The 25,431-nt window shown below is 43.8% G+C and overlaps 2 protein-coding genes across 13 annotated transcripts in view; both read right to left on the bottom strand.

Moving 5' to 3' along the window:
- LOC147196695 (traf2 and NCK-interacting protein kinase-like) overlaps positions 1-923 on the bottom strand; it is a 47,299-nt gene extending 46,376 nt beyond the window's left edge. For all 11 annotated transcript variants that reach the window (XM_086127062.1, XM_086127066.1, XM_086127070.1 and 8 more), the window contains exon 1: positions 564-923. In XM_086127062.1, coding sequence (XP_085983188.1) covers positions 564-620 — 57 coding nt within the window. In that variant the 5' untranslated portion in view covers positions 621-923. The remainder of the gene's footprint in view (positions 1-563) is intronic.
- Positions 924-1,851: 928 nt separating this feature from the next.
- pld1a (phospholipase D1a) lies at positions 1,852-25,308 on the bottom strand. Of its 2 annotated transcripts, none has more exons than XM_086127293.1 (26): positions 25,206-25,308; positions 16,211-16,417; positions 14,951-15,120; positions 14,468-14,610; positions 13,412-13,523; positions 13,023-13,088; positions 12,772-12,830; positions 12,322-12,414; positions 11,608-11,760; positions 11,376-11,525; positions 10,737-10,820; positions 10,304-10,385; positions 9,522-9,632; positions 9,252-9,437; positions 8,941-9,154; positions 8,724-8,852; positions 8,350-8,468; positions 7,360-7,473; positions 6,571-6,681; positions 6,281-6,369; positions 6,018-6,131; positions 5,882-5,931; positions 5,581-5,715; positions 5,264-5,417; positions 4,931-5,048; positions 1,852-4,216 (listed from the first exon to the last, which is right to left on the bottom strand). In XM_086127293.1, the coding sequence occupies exons 2-26, from the start codon at positions 16,380-16,382 to the stop codon at positions 3,992-3,994; spliced, it is 3,153 nt and encodes a 1,050-aa protein (XP_085983419.1). In that variant the 5' UTR covers positions 16,383-16,417; positions 25,206-25,308; the 3' UTR covers positions 1,852-3,991. The 2 variants fall into 2 exon arrangements, with proteins under 2 accessions (XP_085983419.1, XP_085983418.1); XM_086127292.1 differs by lacking the exon at positions 25,206-25,308 and adding an exon at positions 23,275-23,409.
- Positions 25,309-25,431: the final 123 nt, after the last annotated feature.

Below are 25,431 nucleotides of genomic sequence, written 5' to 3'. Positions count from 1 at the left end.
ATATGGGCCAACATGTATGTAACGTGACGGCTCCTCTCGCCAGTTATTCCACTGCATTTAAAACAAAGAGAAGTAGACATTGTGTTTTCAATAACCTTCGATGCAAGGAATATCTGAACCCAAACGATGGCGCAAGAAATGAAGACAAAAAAAAAATCACGGAGGCATGTATTCTTTATCCTCTGCGAAACACAACTAATTTTATAGCAGCCAACTGAGTCACACGAGTTATGAAACCACTCTTCGTTTGTGTCTGCATTGCTTTATTTTACCGCCCTCCGGTGGCCAAGGCGTGTTCACCGGGACGGCCAGCGCAATGCATCGAAGTGAAGCATGAAATGTTTGAGTCGTCGCTTTGTGATACCGTGCAGTACTACTTCCCTAAATTGCAGTTTGGGTCGTTTATGATTTTCTGTGTGCGCGCGTGTGTGTGTGTGTGTGGGGGGGGGGGGGGCTCCAAGTCAGCAGAAACACACACACACATACACTTGTATGGCTTATTGCACTTGCTTGTTCCAGTGTCAGGTGCACACAAGTAGTAAGCAGAATGTAGGTTGGCTCACCCTCAAAGCAGACAGGTCGATTTCATCCAGACTCCGAGCGGGGGAGTCGCTCGCCATGACGGGGGACTGAACTCACACTAACAAAAACAATAAATAAAAGCCCCCTGCTCCACCCCCCCCCCCCTCCAAAAAAAGATCAAAAAAGGTCTTAACGTCCAAGGTAATGCTGTTTGGTAGTCCTGGCGTTGAATGTCTCTGCTCCCGGCGGGTGAGTCACCTCCGGCTAAGGCGAGGGCAGGTCGTCGCCGACCACTTCCCGGTCCATGTCGACGTGAGGGAGGCGAAAGCTTTGCGGGCTGTGCTGCCTCGCGGGTCGGCGTGAGCGTCGCACTGTGAGCCACCGCTGCCGCTCCGTGTGAAGTGACAGACAGACAGCGGACGTAGAGCGGAAAGGGTGGGGCTAGAAGGAGGAGGTGGGGAAAGGGGTGGAGCCAGGCAGCCCTGCGCAGCAGGGAGTCCCGCACTTTGAACATGTCATGTGACTTGCCCAAGTCATAAAAACAAACAAGGTGTCGTCGTAATAATAAGAAAAATAATCATCATCATAACGGCAAGTGTGAAGAACAGTTGTAGGTCAAAACACATACAGCACTGTGGTATGAATGTTCTTCCATTTGTTTTAGTAATCATTCGAAAATAGTTTAAAAATTAAAAATATTTTCTTTTATGTTTTAATTCAAATTACTGTTTTGTAATTTCTAAAATGGCTACCTTTTACTAATGACCTCTTTTAGTTTTTTGGGATTTTTGGGGATTTGTTTAGAAGTATTTATTTCATTATTGTACATTTCAATATTTCCTTTCGAAATATTAAAATCACATTTTAATTGTATAATTTTTTTTCTTTGTTAAGTCAAGTCAAGTACAACTTTATTGTCAAATGCGCTGTATGTGCAACATACAGCACAGATGAAATTTCTTCCCTCTCAACCAGACAAGACAAGCTGGAATAGTTTACATAAAATGACAAAATAATACAACACAACACATAACTTCAATTTCAGTTATAGATATCGTAAATATATTTACAATATTGTGCCATTTTTATGACAATATGTTTGTTGTATTTACAATATTCCTTTTTTAAATTATGTATTTAATCAGTTTATGTAATTATCTCCTTCCAATTGTCTGTTTTTCTTGTATTTTCTTTTGGGCGGGGGTGGGTACATTTCTGCAACTGTGAATTTCAAATTGTCTCAGTGTTTAAAAATGACTATTTTTAATACATTTGAATTATAAATCGTTATTTCTGGGACAATCTCCAATGACACACACGCAAAGGGTCTTTGGTGTGACCACGTGATCATTTTTATTGGCTTGCCATTTAAAGTACAGTAAATCCAGTGAACTGAGCATATTAGACACAGGACTGTACAAAACCATGAAAAGCGGCGGGTAGATTGAAGTTAGACAGCGTTGTGGTTTTCACAAGATAGAAACTAGATAATACCAGGCACAACTGACCTAAATAAGGATTGTTACTCTCATATGTGAATACAGTACTGGTAAAAATTGAAGGTTGGAACGTTTAAAAGTCCATGGTCCCACTCAAGAAATGATTAGTGTAAGTTATTACTACCAGGACGAATAATGAACTCATCTTTCTAGCACCGTCGAAGCAGACGTTATTGTTTCACACGCATATACCGTACAAATTTAAACATTATATATTCGACCTGCTAACATTAGGAAATACCAAGAGTGGTTCTTAAACATTCACATTGCAAGGAGGGCTAAGGGGGCAATCATTCAGGTATGAAATGTTACGTTTCATGTTTCAAATTACCTTCCACAAAACATTAATAGCATTAAAAGATGTCAATTAAAAAATTAAAAGAAAGCATTTTCTTAGGCAGAATCAGAAAAAAAAGGTCCGAACGGGAAGTTTGTTTTGAAAAAAAAAAGTACAAGTACCTTTAAGAAACCAGCACCACCTGCCGGGCTAAATATATAATTACAGAGGAAAGATTGTCCTTTTCTGACTTCTTTCCCATTCGGCTCCATTTCAGCACGATGACGTGTCAAACTGTGACGTCATAACAAAGGGTACACTACATAAAGCCTTGATGTTAGAGTGGTTCAAATAACAGTAATGTGTCCAAATGTTTCAGGCTTTACACTGCAGCGTTCCATTAAAAGTTTTGGGAAAAGTTCAGCCCCCAGCGCCCGTTTCACTTCGCAACATTAGGTCGGCATGTCTACCATGAGTACACCCACAAAAATGTCTCAAGAACCCATACCTGAAAACAAAGAAAATTTGCCATTTTGCATTAAAACCACCATTTCGGGTTTATTTTAAGCCATTTCTAAAAGTTATTCAAACACAATTAAGCCACCTTAGAAATGTGACATTTGTTAGGCATGTTTATCATGACCCACAAAAAAGATTCAAGGACCCATCCCTACACATTTTGGTTTGAACTTTGAAGCAGACATTTTATTTTAGCCAATTCAATTTCCCTTGGTGTTGTGAGTTAGTTTTAGGCATGTCTATCAAGGGCAGACCCACAAAAAAGTCTAAAAAAAACATTGCCCAAACAGACACTGAAGTCTGCCATTTTGGCTCAAAGTGACCATATTCACTTGATTGCACCCTTTAGAATGTTTATAAAAATCCAGCCCCTGAAGCCAGCTTGACTTAGTAAGATGACACTTGGTCGGCATGTCTATCATGAGTAGACTCACAAAAAAGTCTCAAAAACCCATGCAAAAATAAACACGCCGCGTCTGCCATTTTGGCACAAAGTGGCCATATTGACTTGATTGCAGCCTTTAGAATGTTTTTAAAAATTCAGCCACCGACGCCAGTTTGACTAAGCAACATGAAACTTGCTAGGCATGTCTCTCATGAGCAGACCCGCCAAAAAGTCTGAAGAACCCACGCCTAAATAGACAATGAAGGCAACCATTTTGGTTCAAAGAGGCCATTTTGACTTAATTGCAGCCTTTAGAATGTTTTTAAAAATTCAGCCACCGACGCCAGTTTGACATGGCAACATGAACTTGCTTGGCATGTCTCTCATGAGCAGACCCAAAAAAAGTCGGAAGAACCCATGTCAGAAAAGACACAGTAAGTCTAACATCTTGTCTTGAAGTGGCCATTTTAGGTTGGTTTTAGCCATTTCCAGGGCTCCTTCAAAAGCAAACTAGTCCTCTAGATTTTGCTACCAAGTTTTAATAACCACATACAATGATGTCAGCCTCAGGGTTCCCACCCCTGGTGTCAAGCAGCATCTCGGCAACCTAACGCAGCTGATGCGCGTACAAACACACGCATGCATGCATCGCCATCTCTACCTAATATGGGTTGTATTAAAACCAAGCGCCTGGTCCCTTTGTTGGAACATAAGCTTGTCAGGAAGTGGCATCCCATCATGCTCGCTGCAACTGCGAGATAGCGTCCCAGTATCCGGCTTTTAAAAGTCCTACGTCCATATCTCGGTGGGCACCATGGCTTCCTTTGTCCCGACCGAGGGCATGAGGTTGTGCTCTGACAGGAAGTCCAGAGGAAATTGCACCAGGAAGCCGCGGATCTTGCGCAGCTCCTCCTGAGCGCGGGCCAGGTCGGCCTGGGCCAGGCCGGGCTTGGACTGGTACTGCTCCAGCTCGGACATGTTGCGTACCAGCGAGGAGGGAAGGCAACGGAACACCTGCGGAGGTATATGTGCACGGCGGCGTAAGAATGCGTGGTCACGTGGCAAGAGAAGGCACGCTCAGCTAGCAGCGTACTTGCTGTTTTTCACTGGATTGTTTGATATTTATTAGGGCCCATGGGAATTCTGATATTTTGCAGAGTAAAATTCTGAGACGGATTAATCAGTCGGTTAATTTAAACAAGTAAATAAAGAACAACAACATTTATTTTTTGGTCATGCTTATGACAATAAAGATATGAATTAAGGGCACAAGACTGTTTTGAAATACTTTGACCTATATTGTTTTTGTAACAAACAAAAAAATCAAAAAATCGGTCAACTTTTTTTAGGAAGGAATTTTTGAATGTCGTTACTGTCTATTTCGATGGTGAAATTTTTTTTTTGACAAAAATCGGTCGATTTTTTTGCCGATTTTAAACAAGCCAATATCGGCAGATTAAATCGGCCAGTCGATTAATCGGTCAGGCCCACTTATGGCATAGACGATTTTTTCCACACAAACTTTGAGTGCATTTATGTTTTGCTAGAGCATTTGAAATTATTGCTAGCCCACGGCATGTTTTGAACTAAATTTGGGTTATGTCGCCGCTGAAAGAACAAAACTACACCATAAGATGAGAACCCCCGTAAAATTAACATGTTGAGGAAAACTATAAAAGAGAGAGTTTTTTTTTTTTTTTTGTTCCACGTTGTTGTGATCTCTCATACCTTCTCATAAATGGTGGCGTTTCGGCCGGCCGTGGTCATCCACACCTCCTTGTAGAAGCGGTCGCTGATCGGGTCAGAGAGATCGATGGCTGCGTCGCTGTGACCGCCGAGGATCGTCCTGGACACAGAGAGAAAAAAAAAGAAAATTGAAAAGACCTCTGGCTACTTTCAGCTCATTGAGCACCGACAGGATTAACATCACAAGATTTCTCGTTGGATTTCTCTGTGGCTTTTTTGCCACATTGTAGTGAATTTGATTAGATGACAGTGAGCTCCTCCAAAAGATAAGCGTGTATAAATCGGATGGATGAAAGGAGAAGATAAATCTCTCACTTGAAGCACTCCAGACGCAGGCCGAGCGCATACGGGCCAGCCTCGAACTCGCGTCCGTCCATCACCGAGGCCACCGTTTCCGTGTCCTCCACGATGACCGCCACCTCACTGTCGCGCTTACCCAGCATGCTCCTGTCGTTGATGTTGGCCGAGCCTGCAAGACCCGTGTCGGAAAAAAAAATCAGGTCCTTGTGCTTTCTAGCCAGCAGGTGGCATCGGAGTGCAAAGTTTGAGGGCTTGTTCTTATGCAACTGCAATTTTTCTTTTCTCGACACGGCTCAGAAGGCGTCAGTGCGCCTCAAATGGTGGCGACGCACCAATGATGACGGTATTGTCGTCAGCGATGAGCATCTTGCTGTGCACGTAGATGAGCTCCGTCACCAGGCGGCCTTCCAGCTCGGCGTGCGTACGAAGGCCGGCGAAGGAGATGTAGTTCATCCAATGGTCGTCCACTGCGGGCGGAGAGAAGAAAATGCCGTCTTTCAGGTAAATTAGCAAACGGATAAGGAGTTCACTCCACTCGATCAACTTTGCTAAGTGACCTTATCAGCCATGACAGATTTCAATCACTCTCTTTCTCGCGGTTGGCTTTGAAGTAACACACGATCGCGTACTTACTCTCCTTCCTAAGTTGAGAGATGATGGAGTAGTCCCCTCGAATCATGGTTCTTCAGAGGGAAAAAAAAAACAAAAAAACAACAGTCAGTTGTCACGCTTTGCGCAATTTGAAAGGATCGTGGTCTTTGCGCTTCACCTGTAATTGAAGTGCATGACGGCCTGGATGGCGTTGCCCCCGCCTGTGGTGATGTCCCCCTCGAAGCCGGGAAGCAGAGGGGTCACCACGTACACGCGATACTTATTGCCCTCCCTGCCAAGCACATTTGCACATTCGTTACCGCAAATGAGCTCCAGTGCAAAAGGGATTTCGAAAATATCGCGCACTTTAGTTCTGCGTCGAGTCCGTGTTTTGAGGCGAACACGGACTCGACGCAAAACTAAAGCGGCCGATTCAGGTACTTGTGCGCTCTGAGGATCCTCTCGATGATGGCGTCTCCGATCTTGTTGTACACCGTCCGGTTGTCAGCGCAGCTGATGAAGAACTGGTTCTGGGAGGACAAGATGATCCCTGGGTTATTTGTGTTCGATCGCTAACGCGACATGGTTTGCACAAGCTCAGCGGAGGCGTTGCGGCTTTAGTATTTGACGACGGGGTGTTCAAATAAGGTACGCAAGATCGCAATTAACAAACATTTCTACTCCAAAAAAAAAAAAAAAAAACACCCGGACATCCCAGTTTTTCTTTTTACCTCAATGTAGATGTAGTGTTTGCTCTTGGCGATGACTTGGATGTATGCGTTGTGGATGGACTCCTCGTGGTACTTGATGCCAGCCGACCAATCGGCCGCTGACCGCAAAACCTTACGGAGGAGAAAAAAAACCCCCAAAAACAAACATTTGATCTTCTTCAATCAATATAACACTCACTGGACATTTAGGAACACATTTAAAGAATCCTTTCTGGATCTGCCACGCACTCAAGGAGAAACCAAGACCCTAAAATGGCCGACTTGCTGCGTCTTTTCGTGTAAGATTCTGGTGTAGAATATCTAAAAACTTCCATTTTCACTATTTTCAAGAGATATGCAAATTCTGGGCAACTTGGGAGAATCAGAAAGTCTCCAAAATGACCATTTATTTGGCCTACGAATAATAGCGGCAGAGAAACCATTTCAATTGGGTCCTCGCACTTCCCTAATTAACAGCTACATGACCAAAATATGGCTCAATGTGTCCAATTTCAACTTTATAACTGGCACCAAAGATGAAAAAACAAGGTTGTTTGCTTCTTCTTTTTTTTTTTTAATTTTGTAGTTACATAATGTTGTTTTTGGCCTACGGACTCCCTTTTGTGCCCTTCCAGCAGCTCTCACGGACACGTTAGTAATACAGGAGGTCATATTTTGGATTATTGTTTTGTTTTGGTGGGTGGGGTGGGGTGGGGGTTTCCAAGCCTTCCTTCAGGCTTATTGTGCTCCCTAACGGCAAAACGGTTGATTGGGAGAGTTGGAAGTGCGCCGTTCGCAGCGTTGTCTTACCTGCACTTTGGCATGCACACAGTCGGGCACTTGGTAGCGCAGCTCAGTGGCACTGGAGTGAGACTTTGGCAGCAGGAATGGATAAGACAGAGAGCGGTACTTTGGCTTCATGATCTAGAGGAAGAGAAGGGACGAGGGGGGGGGGGGGTTGAGGGAGGGGGGGGGGGGGGTGTCACCTCACAGTGCAGCGGAAAGCATGAGTGGCAAAGTAAAAGTGCTTTTTCCACACTTGGAGTCAAGACGTTCCCTTGAAATGAAACAAGGGAGTGTTTATTGACCTGCGTGTGTGTGTGTGTGTGGTGAGCCACCGAATGGTGCCGTGTAACCTCCCGCTAATGATTATCTTGAGAGGAAACGTTCCAGCACAATAAGTAAGACGGAAAAAGAATCAATCGAACGATGGAAGAAACGCTTCTATGTGAACCCGCACGTTGGTGATGAAGCGAACTGACGACGGGAACGTCACAAACACCAAAAGTAAAAAGAAAAGTTTTCGCAACCAATAATTCGATGGTGTCATGAGATAATTTAATCGAATGGAAAGATGAAGCAGTTTGTGCATCACAATTAATAAATCTGACGTATGGTCTTTGGCCACTAGGGGGAAGTATAATTCGGAATAATACGGATTTGACCCAACAAGACGGTCACAACTCTGCAGTAAGCCGCAGTAATATTTTTCACAGAACATATGTATTGTTATATTTCCTGTCTACATGTGTTGCTGCACTGCCTGTGTTGAAATGTCCATTGCGCATCGAAATAACACCAATGCCATTTGAGAGTCCATCTATGGTGTTTTGCGTTGTGTGTTAGCACTTAAGCTAGGGGGCGGTTATTGGGTGTATTTTTATGCTGAAACACACAATTTACAGTCCTCTTTGTTTGATGTTAAGTTTGACAACACACTTCAAAAATAAAAGCAATCATCCCTTATCATGAGTATTTCAATGTCGTTATTATTCTCCAGTACATGTACGCTGTACTTGCCTTCGTGAAGTTCCAACGCTGAATGAAGTGGCGCGCCACGTCACGAGCAGCTCTGCCGTGCACCACCGAGGCGATGTCATGCCACGGCATTCTGGGAGTGGTGTACCGGTCGATGAAGTCTGCGCAGAGCGCCGAGAGGGCCAATGGGATTAGACGACAGCTTTTGTCTCGTAAAAATATCACCGTTTAGGAAAAGTAATTGTGTCATATGGACTTCATCTCAAAAATTCAGAAGAGGCGAAAACGGGATTAAACGTTGCCGATTGTGCCAAGGAACAAATCTGTCCATTTAAAACCTGAAGATTTTGTTTTCTCTCGCCGAGTTTTTTTTCTTTTCAGTCGTTATTGGTTCATAATGAAGAACTGCTCCGCACCGTCAAAAGGTTTTTCCAGCTGGATCCAGTCCCTGTAGACAAAGTTGCAGTAGTCTTTTCCATGCCAGAAGCGAGTGTTTCCCTGCAACTCTCCCACACCCGTCTTGAAGCTTCGCACCGAGCCGCTCCCTGTCAACGGCAAACTTGGACACTCCGGCAAAAAGCGAGGGACAATGTGAGAAACGAGCGGCGCTTGATTGAACGCTTTGTTTCGCACCCGAGCTGTCCGCGCTGCTGACGCTGTCTGCGTGCTGCAGCGTGTGCTTGTGTAAGTGTCGATACAAGCTGAAGCGCGCCCGCCGGCTGCGGCCGACGCCCTTCAGCTTGGGCAGGTCCACGGGGTCTCCGTTGGTCGTCCCCCTTCCGTTGCTCCGCGACGTGTCGTCGACGGGCGGGGCCGCCGTACCGGACTGAGCGTCGGCGGAAGCGACCTGAGGAACGGAAACCACCAAATGAGATGACATTTGCACAGATCGTCTCGAAAAGCGTCAAAACGGCCAAGCCGCGCGCGACGTGCGCGTGTCCGACCTGTTCGAGCGCCACGGAGCGCGTCACGCTGCCGACGTCGGTCAGCCGGTGCTCCCTGTCGTCCCAGCGACCGTACGCCAGGTCGATCCCGCCCACGAAGGCCACCGATTGGTCGACGACGACGATCTTCTCGTGATGCGCCCACAGGTAGACGGAGGAGGACACGTGGTCGGGATGGCGCATCACCTGACAACACGCACAAGCACCAAGAGGAAGCTGCTGATGTGACATGCTCACCGCTGTGAACATTTGCTACACTTGGGAACTTACCTTGATGTTGGGGTGCAAGCGCATGAGGGTTCGCTTGCTGTAGCCTGAATTGATGCCCAGTGCCAACTCCACCTCTTTGTACAGCATCACAAAGATGTGCACGCCTTGTTGCTACCATTACACACACACACACACACATCAAGATCCATAATGGGAGAATCACATTGCATTGGAAAAGGAAGTAAAGGTATCGGAGATTCTGGCCAGGATCTCGTCAAGTTACACTCGAGAAAGAAAATGAAATCTGTGTTTTGGAACATCAACATCGGATTACCATCTGATAATTATCATTATCGCAAATTAATTATTTTTTCCCCATATTAATACTAATTAAGAATTCAATAAGAAGAACGGTTGAAAGTATATTTTCTTAAGAAAAAAATGATTTATTCGATATTAGCAAGATGACATTATTCTCCTCAAAATGCAGAGGTTCACATAAGAAAAAAATATTTAAAATATATATTTTATTAAAAAGAGTGATTCATGAACATATGCACGATGATTTGAATTAAAGAAAATAAATGGTTTGCCCCATGAAAATATCACACCAAATACGATTCTTGTCACAAGTCAGACCTTCTCATCAATATGCAACGTCCTCATAACGCACGTAAATATATATTTAAACATTTCTTTTCTTAATTCTTGAGAAAATACAACCTTTGTCCTGGACAAAATGCAACCCGATTCTTGCACGATTACGACGTGCCCAAGCGAAGTCCGCCTAGCAACAAGTGGCCGTGAAAACGTGTCCCACTGTGATTGCGCCTTTCACTTACAGCCTTGCGCTTGAGGATGCAGTCCAGCCTCCAGCGGTTTCCCTCCACCACGGGTCTCTTCAGGAAAATCTCGGGACTCAGCCTGCACCGATACGCACACCGTTTATTATACTTCACATGCCTCGTGAACGTTTGTTAAACATATCATGTTCCTAATGTCGTGGCTTGACACCACCTAAGGCTCACGTTGGCATCCGGAGCTCAATCCGCTGGCTCATGTTACAACATAGCGAACGGTTAAGTCCATAAGCCCGGCGGGTTGCGCATGAGGACATCAGCCGAGCTTCAGATTGGCAAGTTGATTTGGATTCTAAGTGAACCGGCGCCAATATTAGCGTCCCTGCAAGCGGCTGCGTTGGTTCCATTACCTTTTTTTTTTTTTATTATTTATAAAAATTTTTGTGCTTAGCAACCAACCGCCCACGACACTCACCACCAGTCGGTAATGAAGATTTCCTCTCTGGCCTCCTCCAAGGCATCAGCGACGTCCTCCATGTAAGTCTTTCCATTCACGTACCTGCACGTGCGGATTTACTCAGTCGTCAAGATGTCCATAAAGCACAATGCACGCAGCTGTTTTGTAGGGCGAGGAGCCTGGTTTTTTTTTTCCTTGACGACTTGGCTTGACTATTTATGTAGTCTGTTTTTCTCATGAGGCAATGTGTAACTTTGGTGAGAAAGGTGCTATGCAAAACAAATCAACTTTTATTATTAATCAATTATCAAAACTCACTTGTATTCTTTGGCATTCGACTCAGCATGACTTGGATTTGTTCTTGGTTTTATTGTTCGGTGCTTTCTACCGTCTTTGTTACCGATTTGTTTTACTGTACATTGTATATGTTAAATTGCTCCACGTACAGCACTTTGTATGCAGCGATGGCTGTTCGAAAGTGCTCAATAAATACAATTGAATTGAATTGAATTATTATTATTTTTTATTTTTTTTTTTACCATTTGGGATGGGCGAGTAAGTACCTATACCAGGGTATCATTCTTGCAGGGGGACCTGACTCGTTTTAAACTGGACTGTCCCAAATACATTCCCAAAAACCAAAACGGCTGCACTGACCATTTGGCAGGAACGTTTTCCTGCTCCTGCGCAAAGGAACCGAAGCGATGCTGGCGCAGGAAGGCCTTGCCGTGATTCCTGACAAAGCTCTCGATGCTCTGACCCCACCAGCGGGCGTGTCTGTAGCTGCTGCATTTGAACACCAGCGTCCTGCGCGCACGTGGTGTCACATGAAGAGTGGAACAAAAAACAAGCTTGCCCCGTCTGCGCGCAGGCACGTACACACACACACCTGGAAAGACTGTCAATCCTAACCCCGTGCTTGGTCTCAGTGTCTTTGGAGTCCATTTTGATGCTGAACTCTTTGTCCACCAGCAGCACAAAGGAGATGGCTCCCGAGTCGGGCTTCATGTACAGCAGGAAGGAGTCCTTTATCACCAGCCACCTACAACAAAAGACAAACACGCACAGTCTTCATCATCACATGTGGATTAGCGCAAATCTATAATTCTTTATGTCACTTGTTGTTGTTGTTTTTTTTTTCTTTTTGGGAGAGGAGGCATGTGGTAAGCAAATCACGGAGCTGTAGGTGGCTCGAGGGAGCCTTCCAAATGTGTGGGATTGTTTGTGCATGCGTGTGCGTGTGTGTTCTCGCAGTACATTGTAAAAATGCTCATATAATCGTTTGGCTGTGATAAAGAGGAGGCTGCGAGAACACACACACACACACACACACACACACACACAAAAAAAAACCACACAAAAACATTGTGTGAGACACCAAAACCGCCCGTGAGTGTAAAGCAAGAAGGTTCAGTAGAAACCCAAGCCACAGAGAGAGGAGCAATATATGTTGACAGCGAATGGATCTGCAGCTGATTTTATTTTTATTTTTTGGTCAATAATCCCACGAACGAACTCGCTACGAAACTGGTTCAAGGACAAAGAGAATGAGAGGCCGAAAAAAAATCAATCAATCAATCAATAAATAAATAAGCGCACAAACCGTTTGGACCAGCGGTAGCAGGCTTGTGTGTGACCACAGCAGTTCATGCCGGGGATGCGATGACCTCCGGAGCGCTTGTATATCATCCCTTCCCTGCGCGCGCACACACACACACACACACACACACACACACACACACACACACACACACACACACACACACACACACACACACACACCAAAATGAATGGCTAAAAATAAAAAAATATGAACATCAAATGGATGGGGCAAATATCATAATCTAAATGAACACATTGAAAACAACATGGAAAAAGTGCCAAATAAAATTTAAGGAAATCAAATACAAAGATTTAAAAATAAAATGGGTGACTCAAGCAAGAAACTTGACAAGAATAAAAATACATCTAAAAATAATCTAATCAAATTTACATTAAGAGGAAAAAAAAAATCAAACAATTTCTTCTGATTGAAGAAAAACCAAGTGCTCACAGTCCTTTGGGGCCCAGCTCGTGAATGAAAGACAGCTGGCTGACGTCAATGAACTCCATCTGGGAAAAGACGACAACACACAATAAGCGTCACAGCGTGCTGCAACTTCTATCCCGTTTAGCTCTTCAACACCGAGACGTGGCTCGCAACAAAGTGCGAAATACGCTCGTCCAATTATAAAAGCGGTGTGAACATTACTAACATGAGTGACGGCAGCCCGTAGCCACTTGCTGGCACGACGGGATACTCACAGTGTGGTGATATTTGCGGTACAATCCCATCTTCAGCAGCTTGTTCAAATAGTCTTCCAATTGTCTCTGGAGAAAGACACACGCGCATACTTTGTCTTATTTTGTGATTTGCGACCGATAAATCAGTTGGGGAACATCCAAAATGAATCAATAAGATTTTATTCACAGCCTTTTGGCAAAACACATGGCAAAAATCTTTACAATGTAAATGCTCAGTGGGCCGGATTAGATAACGGAACGAGACGATGCTCTGCTCATTGGACCATGCAGGTGTACCTAATATTCTGACCTGTGAGCATATAAACACCGCGAAACAAATCCATTTGCAAGAGTGTGTTATTATCATGAACCCATCGGGCATTTAATTGTACCACGTGTTGACGACGTACCCGCCGGCTGGACACCTGTTCGTCCCGCACCAGCTCGTCGCCTCCGCCCCTGGGCAGCGAGGGCATCTCTCTCACCTCGCTCTTCCTCACCGTCCTCCTCTTCACTGTGTGACTGCAAGACGAGGAGAAGCCCGGCGGGAATCCATTATATTTGCTCATTCAAAGCATTGTCGCGGTGCACGGCGCAGCCCCCGCAGGTGCTTGCGCAGGCTAATGTGGTTCGCGAGAAAAAAAACTGACAGCGGGGCGAGTCGGTCTTGAAGGCCGAAGAAATGTTTGGTCAAAGTGTGTGACGCAGACGCAAATAAAGTCAAGTCAACAAGACATGACACGTGTTATGAAAATCTTAATGTTGTTTTTTGAGCTTGCAGGAGAAAGAGAGAGAGAGTTGTGGAAAAGAATCATGGTAGGTCCGCACATTTTGGCTCTATAACAATGTAACGCTGACACAATCTGAAAAAGGAACTGGAGGAAGTAGAAAAGTGGCCCATCGGGAAAGCGAGTTTTCCCAGTTTGTTATCGCAAGTCTATAACTCACGGGTTCGCATTAGCATGCTCTTCAAATGGAACAGGATATGAGAAGACTCTGAATAAATTTGGGTCATATTCTGTAACTTAAATATTCTATACATATAAACATGATCATTTTATAAAGTGCACTTCTGCAATCAGACAAAATGGACCTAAATAGAAACAAATAGTCTTTCCACGTGTAGCATGTAAAATGGAAACATTTTATTTAATTTCATGGAAATATTTCGATTTTGATTAAAGTTTATTGCAGAAGTATGACAACAGATTTGTTTGTATGAATTATGGTTCTGCATATATATATATATATATAAATCATATTTTAATATGTGAACAAAATATTTTAATACACACACACACACTTTATGAGATAATATGATGAATAAAATAAATTCTGTAAAATATATTAAAAATAGCCCCTTGTTTGGCAACGTCTTACAAATAATTGCTAAATAAAATACTTTCATACTCCGGGTAGTTTTGCGTTTATGCTTCCGATATGCAGATGAAGTGGGCGTGCCCCACCTGCGCGACGGCAGTGGTATCCTCATAAAGGTCTTGTAGGTCCTCAGCTCTCGGTGCAGCTCCATAAAGTGCTTCTCTTTCCTCTTCACCATCCACGTGAACTCGCCGTGCTTCATCTCAATCTTGAACACGGCGGGCAGAGACTGCATGCAGACAATTGACAGGAACTGATGAGAAATTTCAATGGAGGTGGGGGGGCTTTTGTGGGATTTAATGAGAATGAAATGAATGAGGCACGAAAAAAATTCGCAGTACATTCGGGATAAACTACCCCTTGAATGGCCTTTGAAGGTGAAACTGGGAAACAGTTTTATTTATTATGTTTCAAAAACCTAAATCATGTAACATTTTTTTAAACTGGGCTGGAAACTTTAATCAGTCTTTTCTCTGCAAAGTGGAAGAAAAAAATATATCATGGGGGGGGGGGGGGGGGGGGATTTCTGAACAAATCAAAGAGTCAGTATTTGTGGCGTGTATATGGACCTTATTGACGCTCCTGTGCTGCGACAGGTTGAAGCGATCCTGCGCCGTGGTGAAGCGCTCCACCTCCAGGATGCGGGCGGTGATGGGCACCGTGGGAAGGAAGACCTTGGCGCTGGCCTCTTTGAAGCCCACCGTAGCGTACACGGCCGAGAACGGGATGCGGCAGTCCCCTGAGGAGAACACAGAGGGCAACGGCAGGGGTGAGAGTCGTGCCTGTAGGAGGCTAACGAGTGGGATGCTACGCTGGCTTTCCTTCCAAGATTTAGTTCCTCTCCAAGCTACTGTGCCGGTCCAGTTCAATTTTGTTTCATTTGAATCTTGGAACACATAAGATCACCGTGTAGAACAACGGGCTTTGTCCAATTGATTTTTTTTCTTCTTCCAGTTTTCATACTTACGCCGACTCAAAAAAATATTCAGATACTAGAACACTACTACTACTTTACCAGCCTGACATATAATTTCTGGATAGCTTGAATAGGAGTCGTATTCGCTGTTTGCAGCTACTTAATAAAAGTAAACGGGGACGACAGCACTCTGTTAGCCGATTGCAAATTCTGCTCTGCAAAAGGACGCGCGAATTTCGCTGGGGTGTCCCATTGCTACGTGCAGCCACATGCTACGTGCTACATTGCTAAAACAGATTCGGCCGCATTCGCGTTATGAAGCCTTTGCTGTTTTATTTTCTAACTTGTGATATTCTCAAGTGGGTTTGTTATTTCTTTTTATTCACTTTATTTTGTAGTTAACACACAGGAGGTAAAATCAGCTGCACTTCTGCTCATGTATCGACCAGACAGCGGTGTCAAAATGAAGCTTCAAATTAGCTTCATCGACCTCCTCCAGATGGCGCTGTCTGTTCAACGTTGCGCGAAAGCACACTGACGTGCCATTTCCTAAAACCCTTTATTTAAACCAACAGTGCCATCTAGAGGAGTCGAAAATTACAACTGGTTCACGAAGCAAATCTGAAGTTTCATTGTCCCGTCAGTACTACCAGATATTACATTCGTCTTCATCTCTTATTTCTTCTTTGTATATCATCTACTCTATGTACTACTTTGAAAGTGTTCAGACTCAGATACCACATCAGTGAAATTCTTTGTGCTTCGGGGTACATTGACGCAAAATGAGAGGTTGATAGAAAAACATGCAAATGTCAGTAATGCCACTCTGTTATATATGTGTGTGTATATATTGGAGATAGAAAAAAAAAGTTATATCGGTGGATCCCTAGTAATATTCCTACTCATTGTGTACCTAGGCAGTTTCCCTCGTAGTCCACGTCCTCCCCTTCATCAATGTCCAGCTCTCGGGTATCCAAGCTCTCTACAAGTTCGGCCATCTTGATTCCGTCAGTCGCCGCGCCGTCCAAACTTTCAGCATTCACCAGATCAAGTCTGCTGGTTGTAGGCGGAGCCTTGGCCAGCATGCTCAGCAGTCGTTAGCGCCCGAAGCAGGGCGGCCCTGAGAAGAGCGCCAGAAAACGGACATGATCGTGACCAAAACGTACAAAGTCGAAGGCAGACCTCCGTCAAGGCCAAACAACGGCAACAACAATTTGAAGAGGAGTCTGCGGGTTTTAAGGCACTGTCATGTGGCGTGTTCTGTGTGACTTTTCTTTTGGGGCTGCACCCAAATAAGTCAGAAGGTAGATATCATTGCCGAGTCAAGTGCGCCATGAGCGTGCGTATTGAGTGAGCACGGAGTCACCAACAAGCCAACAGACTCCCACTGTCGCGCCCAGTACAACCACATTGTCTAATACAGTATGAGTATCGATTTAAAGTATCGTGCACAGTGCAAAGTGTGAGGACAACACCAAGTTTGTTTGTTTCAATGTTATTCTGAACACCATCGACACACCATCAAAATAATGTGCCAAAAGAGGGTGAAGTCATTACCAATGTTAAGGCGCGGTGTGAAGTTTCTGGACATTTAAAATTAGATGCACTCATTTCCATAAACAGAGCAACAATTTGCATGTTGGAACACAAGCGTGAGGGATGTGTCGACAATGACCTGAAAAGTGGCCACGTATTCATATTCTTTTCGGATCATTGAAAAACAAATGCTAAAAATGCCGGCGAATGTAACACGAGAGAAAATAGCAACAAATAAGAGCTTGACAGTAAACATTCCCGACTTCGGCACAAGTTCAGGCATGTTGACACCGACCCGTCTGAAGAGTTGCCAGCAGTCGACAGAAGTTTGGTAAAGCGCTTTCATTCAGCCATTCAGGCTAGACGAACATTTGCTCATTGAACATGTTTATAGACGACAGGTAACGATACATTTGGCCATAAGCCGTTGCAGTTGTTTACGGAGTAGCTGTTGGATCGGTTAGCAGTGGTCAGTAGTTGGCGCAAGCAGTTGTTTATCATTATTTGCAATTGTTGTGAAAAGTTGTAATTGGCTGTAATTGGACGCAGGTAGCTGTTGTAGTGTTTGTTAGCAGTAGCTAGATATGAGACAACTCGATTGTTTCCGAGGGCATTTTCGTGTATCACGTCGCGCAGGTCTGTGTTGCACTTTCATTAGCTCTGGCTTGTGAAAAATGCTGTTTTCCATGTCTATTTTTAGATGATGCGCAATGGGTTGTCCTCTGTCGCCTTCTTTTCAATTTGCTCATTTTGGTACAATTAGTGTTCATCACACGAACGGCGGGATAGCGCATCTTTGACCACCCAAAAAGTGTTGATCGCGAGCTAGACTATATCGGATTATCCCAACCAATAGCTGTTAGTAGCTACCAGCTATTGTAGAAGTAGTTGTTGGCAGGGAATAAGTTAGTAGTTATTTTCGTGAGCAGTTGCTGTCGGGAATTGTTGGTGGTTGTTGTTGGTAATTGCTCGTGCTAGTTGCGGTAGTTGTTCGCAGTTGATGTAGATACGGTTGTTTCAGTCGCAGTTGTTGCTGGCGGTTATTGGCAGTTTTTAGTAGCTGTTTAAAACTGCCTTGGTTGGTTGTAGCTAGCAGTTGTTTGTGGTTGTGGCAGTCGTTAGCAGTTACTGTATTGGCACGTGCTGTCAGGTCGTTGTCAGTCGTTGTTTGCAATTGTTGTTCGCAGTTGTTCATACTAGGCTCAATTACAATTACTTAGCAAGTGTTTAAAAAAAATGTCATTCCTTGTGGTTAACGGTTGTTCGAAGCTGATCGCAGTTATTTTAGCCACGGTTGTAGAAGGTGTTCGCAATTCTTGCTCGCATTTATTTGGAATTGTTGTTCGTAAATGTTGGCAGTCATTGCTAGCAGTAGTTATCGTACGAGTAGCTGCAGCAGCGGTTCTCACTTGTTTTGTTTCCATCTTTTTATGGGATTTTTGTGAAAAGTGCCATCAGGTCAGCTACGAAAGAATCACTTGGTGTGACAGAATCGATTACGAATGATAATACCGGACAATCGAGACTCCGACTATTCCTCATTGTTTTTGTTTTTTTGTGCAGGGGAACAATGAAGCCAGATAAGATTAAAGAGTAACACGGGTGTAACCGAATAACTAGAAATATGAGGAAGGCGCAGAACTTTTGCATGGATTAACCAGGAGGCCGATATTTGCAGGGATGAATTCCCCTGAGCCTTTCTTTAACATTGACTGACTAAAACGAGCCCGAGGCGAAAGTACTCTTAGCTATTGACGACGTTGCTGCGTTATCTCTTGCTGTCTAAGAATAACCGTGACCTCCCGTCGGCCCGACCCGCCCGGAGGTTAACTCCAGGGGGTGCTGGAATGCTGGAAAAGATCTCAGGGTGCGCATGTACACACTGTTGCCCAGTACGCACGCACACACACACACACACACACACACACACACACACACACACACACACACACACACACACACACACACACACAAAAAGTGTGCCTGCGTAACCTGGAGGCAGATCGCGGGAGAGAGAAATATGAGTTATCGCTTCCTTCCGTGACTTCCTGCTTCCACTCCCGTTGTCATGGTGATGTTTAAAGAGCCAGCAAGCTGCTTGACGTATGAATATTAACAACACTTCTTAAATGTCACTTAGTTGAAGTGTACGCGCGGTGGAAATCGTCAGCCGGCAGAGTAGAAGAAAAGCACATTGTGTGGGTGAAGAAGACGTGTGGAGGATGGCTGGACGCCGAGAATAAAGCTTTTCTCTCACCACGCACGCTTGGGCCTTTCAAACATTTTGGACACATATGCTGGCAGAAACACTAAGATGTCATTCTGAGACCATAATTATTATTTATAACGAATATGTGAAAATTCTGCCATTTGGGGAAATCTGTATACATTTCTGCCTCTATTATGTTTTATTTTTCCTAAATGACTTTTTTTCTGGCTTCTAATTGGCTATCATGCTTTGTTTTCTGGACTCAAAGTCCCCCCGAACATGACAGCCTGAAATTGTGCCAGTTTTAAATTTAAGGTTATTTTTATTTATCTAAATGTCATTTGGCAATGTGGAAATTTCTGCCTTAATTTTGCCTTTTTGGCAAATTACTTTGTTGTGATAGGCGGTAAAGAAAAATTTCCCAACAGCAAAAATCCCCAGCTTCAAATTTTATCAAAGTTTGTTGACTTGATATTTTAAGTTTACCTAATCTATTTCATTTATTTATTTTTACAAAGACATGTCCGTAATTTCTCACTATCTGGGTGAGGTGGAGTGGTAGCTTATTACAAAAAAATGCATGTGCATCTCGGTCTACAGTATCTAGCTGGCCAGTGTTGAGAGTGGGAGCTCAGCGGGACTGTTCTCTTCCAAAAACTGGGCGGAGACTGTTTATATATCAACTGAGTTGCACAATGCGATTCTGCCCCACTGCTTCGGGACATCCTGGCGGCGCACGTATGCTTGGAGGGTGCCACGCCTTTTCACTTTTGAGCAAACAGAATGAAGTCTTACCCCTAAAATACGTTGCCATTGTCCGCCAAAGTTGTTGAGTGCATGTGCTTTGTGGAACCTTCTCCCTGGAATTGGGCTAAAATGACTACCTGTGTGTTTCACAGCCGTGGTTGATTAGGCGAGCATCCTTTGAGGAGGAGCACATGGTTTGATGCTTTGATAATCACACATTGATCCACAGATACAATGCAGACTCATCAATGTAGTATGGTGTTCCACGTGGCTCAATTCTGGGGCCTCTGCTGTTCTGTATCCTCTTCCATTGGGTTCCAACATGGTATTTCCTTCCACTGCTACACGGACGACTGACAGATCTCTGTCCCATTGAGCAAAAAAAAGACGCTTTCTCATTGAGGTCCACTTTTATCCTGTCTGGAGGAAATCAAGACCTGGGTGGCATTCATTTCTTGAATTTCAATGTAAGAGGGAGCACATCACTCCTACTCTGACATCCCTTCACTGGCTCCCGATACATTTTAGAGTTCTTTTTAAGATCCTGTTATTTGTTTTTAAATGTTTAAATGGCCTCACTCCATCTTACCACTCTGAGCTCCTCCGCCGCAACGCACCTGCCCGGTGCCTCGGGTCTGCGGAACAGATATTATTTTAGGGGTACCGGGAACTAAGCGGAGGCTCGGAGGGTATCGAGGCTTTTCCGTCGCAAGCCCCTCTCTTTGGAATGACCTCCCGCTGAACGTTAGGCAAGTCCCCTCGCTGCCCACCTTTAAAACTCATCTTAAAACTCATTTTTATTCTTTGGCTTTTGACTCAGCAAGAGAATTGACTTTGAGGTTTATTATTTTTGAGCTTTTTACTGTCTCGGTTAGTAATTTAGTGTTTTATTGTTTGTTGTATGAATTATTTTTGCTCCGTGTACAGCACTTTGTATGCAGCGGCGGTTGTTTTAAACCACTGTACAAATACAGTCGAGTTGAGTTGAGTAGCATTAAAAGAACGTGCGGTGCCAAGCTGCTCATGGCGCAGATGGTACAAGTGGAGAAGATGGAAGAAAGAGAGAAGGAGAAAGAGAGGAGGTCTGTGACACCTCTCTCTCTGCCCACACTAAAGCTGCCTATTATCTAATCCACGGGAAAACAGAGTGGCGGGTGGGGTGTGGTGGGGGTGACAGGGACGCTCCAGGAGGCGCCAGCGACAATGAGGGAGCAGTCATGCTCGTCACCGTGGCACTGCGAACACAAGGCGCCATTGTGCCCGTGCAGGAGACATGGGGGGGGGGGGGGGGGGGGGCTGCTCGCACCCTCTTTTGGGTCGGGTAGTCCTCGCTCATGTCATCGTGACCGTGTCGGAGCCAAGATTCAAAGCCTGGCGCTTGTGTCCAGACCACTTGAGGGCACTCCCTGGTTAGGGTGAACACCACCACAGAGAGTAGGGAAAAGCTCAGTCATCATCAAACTGGAGGTTCTTCCAAAAAGGATGAAAAGACAAGAACTAGCAAGTACTAGCTGTCCATGTGACAACAATCTCCCCATCTTCAGAAGCTTGAGTTATTTTACAACCAACTTCAAACCAACATTTTACAAAAAAAAAAAGACACTTGAAATCTTTCAAACACGCGTTGGAAGGTTGAACTTTTTAGGCACAATTCCAAAAGGTATGTTTGGCACCAACACAATGCTGCTCCTCACCAAAAGAAAACCGTAGCTACGGTCTGGCACGGTGGCGACAGCGTCACACTTTGCAGCTGTTTCTCTTCAGCTGGAACTGGGGGGCCTTAGTCCAGGTGAAGGGAAATAATAAGAGTGCCAAACGGCAGTCGGCGTTGGCACAAAACCTTGGGGCTTCTGCCAGAAAGCACACAGAATGTCAGGAAAAGCCTACTCGAACACGATCTGAACTTTATTTGGGTGAATCAGGGACAGCTTAAATCGTGGAAGGAGTAATCTGACGCCGGTGAGTTTGAATGTGATTGATTCGTTGTGATGACAGCCACATAGCCAGTTGGAAGAGTGGCTGCAGACTTGTGCAACCACATGATCTCAGTTGTTTAACGTATAAACACTTTTGCTCTTCATGTCTGTCAGGCTACATGCTGTAAGTGAGCAATTTTGGTGTAATGTCATTTTATTTAGTCAGATTATTCAGGTAGGTTCCGGCAATACAATACAATCTGATTTCCTACTTGCAGGGCGGTTAATGATCGCGTGCACCCTGTGGCTACTCACAGCTGCAAAGCATATGAATAACTTTCAATTTTACATAAACCTCCATCATATAATTTTGGGGTCACGGCGCACTTCTTTCTCGAAGCTTCGATTGGATAGCGTACGGTCTCTTTCTTTTTTTTCTTTTTGTGGTCCAAAAAGCTCCCTGAATTATTCGGCATGCAGCATACAGTTTGCGGTTGCACATCTGGAAAACATTAATGTTGCCTTTATGGAGGCCACATAAACGCCAGCGTTGCACATTTACAGCTATCCGTTCGTCCATCTTCTATTTCGCTTGTCCTCTGACGAGATCTGCCGACTTGGGTCAGTTGATGGAGCCCAGAGTTCAAAGTAAACACGGTGAAGCTGCATTTATCTATTATGCTGCACATAAATGGAATAAGATGCCAACAGAAGAGAAGTCAGCCCCAAGGGTAAATGCTTTTAAATCCAGGATGCACGCTCTGGTAATTTATGTTAGCCATTTTTGTTTTCTCTCCTGTGCTTCGGAATGTCGTTAACTGTTGCGTTTGTAAATGCTAACAGGTGTTGCGTCTTTGCTTGTGTGAAGCACATCGAGTTGCCTCATGTATGAAATGTTCCATATCAATACAAATCCCTTCCCTTGCCTTGTACCCATGAGGCTGGACACCCTGTACTGGTCGCCACACAATCTCAGGGCCCATAAAGACAAACAACCATTCACACCTATGAAGACTTCTCATTAACACTACACAAATGTTTTGGTTATGTGTGAGGATGAAAGACCACGCAAGCACAGGGGAAGAACAATGCTAAATCCAGAGAGGAAGCCCAGATTCGACCCTTGAACCTCGGAAATATCGTCCAGACGTCATAAAACCACTAGCCCACCGTGTCACCTATCTGGAAATTGGAAAGATGCAATAGCTTGTGGTGATGCTGTTGTGGAACAGACGTGGAATGACACGCACGCAAACATAAAGGCCTGAGGGCGAATTAATAATGCGTTACTTCAATATCGCAGCCTTCTCATGACATTCCAGTAACTTAACTTCCCCAGTGCGTGGGTGCGTGAGGGAGAGAACACCTGTGGAATCTTACCCAACTCTCCCGTGCTTCTTTGTCAGTGTTACCCACGAAAAATATAATAAAGCAGCAGCAACTCAACAATGATGACAATAAATTTTGGGCGGTAAAGTGTCCATTTTAAGTGATCTTCGTGACACCCCCCCAAAAGACACAAATAGAACACCGCCGCCGGGACAAGAAAGCGAGTGAAACGTCACCGACCTGCTCTTTGGGCGGACGTGAAGTCCACATGTTTGCTTTTGTTCGGTCCACTCGTCGAGAAAAGTCACGGAAAAGAAAATAGAAGGCAACAAGAGCGACAGTGGTCCGACACTTGCGGGTGTCGGTAAAAGTAAGAGTGTGACAAACAGTCAAGAGTCAACTCTGTGAGATTTCGTAAAATGGGCGGGGCGAGAAACTACAAACCAATCAGAGCTCCGAAGGCGGGCTCGTTCGAGTCTGCCCCAATGAAAGAGTAGTGCTTCACCACGGGGGAAGTCAAATGCCGAGGAATTGGGAGGAGTCAAAGGGAAACCAGAAGACTGACCTCACTTTTATTACGTCATCCTCAATTCTTGTCTGTTTTGTCCACAAAGTCTGCATTTCGGTGTCTTGTGGTTATTATATGTCAGATTTTGCCGTATTCCTACATGAACTTATTGATGAGCCTATGCTTATTAGTTTGTTTGTTTGTTTGTTTTTTTATCGAACATAAAACATATATACAGTAATAATTTGACAGAAAATAAGGTAGATAAAAAAAGTAAAAAGAAAGAAATCAATCTTCATTCAACACAGTTATTATGTTCAAGGGAGTAGGAAGAAGTAAAAAACGTATCTAGTCCTACCCCGTTATGTGATTGTATCTAATAAATCATTTTTATATCAATCAGAAAAGAAAAAGAAGTAAAAAGAAAGAAGTCTCCATTAAGGCTCATACTTTACCCTTAACCGTGATATTTTTACAACTTTTGGTTTGTATCGGGATTATATACCTCCACACCCTGGCACTCTTGTGTCAATTTTCTCTTGTATTCATAATGGATATTTATATACCTTTCTCTATTTATCAACTTAGTTCTGATTTATCATTATATTTAATGCTTAGAATTGATCATTTTAACTCTGATTGATGTAGGTTGTTTGTACTATTTTTTTGAATTTGTTTTTGAACTCAGCAAGCGATTTACTCATTTTCAGGTCCGTTTCGAGATTATTCCACAGATTAACGCCTTTGATAGATACACTTCTTTGCTTGATGTTTGTTCTTGTTTTGAGTTTTTTGAATAAGTTGGTACCTCTTAAATCATAGCTGCTTTCTCGAATTTCGAAAAACTTCTGAATGTTTTGGCAGAGCAGGTTATTGTGTGCTTTGTACATTAATTGGGCGGTTTTAAAGTCAACCAGGTCATAAAATTTCATCGTATTTAATTTGATAAATAGTGGATTTGTGGGTTCCGTATATTTTGATCTATTAATAATTCGAATTGCTTTTTTTTGTAGGTTGAGAATAGGGAGTGTGTTTGTTTTGCAGGCATTTCCCCATATTTCCCAGTTATTTGTCTGACCTATTTATCAAATATTAATAATAATGATAAAAATAATAAAGACAAATATTTATCCCCAGAGAAGGAAGAGTAATTTAATCACTGTATTTTATTATTAATAATAATGTGGGGATCACTTGAGTATTCCCTCAAAAATACTTTCTCATCAAACATCACAACTGCTCGTAGGAGAGGGATAAAATATTCGAAACAACCCCCACTACTATTACAACATTCATTCTAAAAATATTGGACGCCCTTTTGATCTGGCGCGTCGAATGAAATCCTCTTATTTTTGTTTCTCTTACTCCACCGTGTGGACAAAGCTATGTACTGCACGACACTACACGGTGGCCTACTTCGTGCCAACTTAAACTTTAACCGACAATCCACAGCCTTCCAGCAACAATACAGATAAAACAATTTCCACTATATCCTGCCCCAAGGACTAAAAGAGTATTTAAAACAAATGTATGCACAGCTTCAAATGCATATTTTCAAAAGGCATCGATGTGTGGATCTCAAAGTTACATGACAAGACAGTTGATTCTTGCTCACACGAACCACACCCAAACCTGATACAAAACATTATGGAAATCCACGTACCTTAATATATGAGGAAAAGGCTTCTTTAAAAAATAATAATGACGACTGCCCTCCTCGTGTCACGTCTGACTTTCCTGCTTGTCGTGCATCACCAATCCGCTGCCCATAAAGAAATATTATACGCCCACTAGTAAACAGTGCAAAGGCCACAGTGATAACAATATATACTTAAGGCATGATGAGGAGCCCATCCGACAATAAAAGGTGTATCCTCCCGATAGCTAAG

The sequence above is a fragment of the Hippocampus guttulatus genome, chromosome 13 (genome assembly GCF_054856545.1).
Source record: "Hippocampus guttulatus isolate MCC_2025c chromosome 13, RoL_Hgut_1.0, whole genome shotgun sequence".
NCBI lineage: Eukaryota > Metazoa > Chordata > Actinopteri > Syngnathiformes > Syngnathidae > Hippocampus > Hippocampus guttulatus.
This window is presented reverse-complemented; position numbering and strand designations above follow the sequence as displayed.

Excerpts from the sequence above, each read along its gene's own strand:
- pld1a (XM_086127293.1), bottom strand. The coding sequence starts at position 16,382 with ATGCTGGCCAAGGCTCCGCCTACAACCAGCAGACTTGATCTGGTGAAT. Across the intron at positions 9,438-9,521 it reads GCTTGCACCCCAACATCAAG|GTGATGCGCCATCCCGACCA; the intron begins GTAAGTTCCCAA and ends GCGTGTTGTCAG. Across the intron at positions 5,932-6,017 it reads GTCATGCACTTCAATTACAG|AACCATGATTCGAGGGGACT; the intron begins GTGAAGCGCAAA and ends TTCCCTCTGAAG.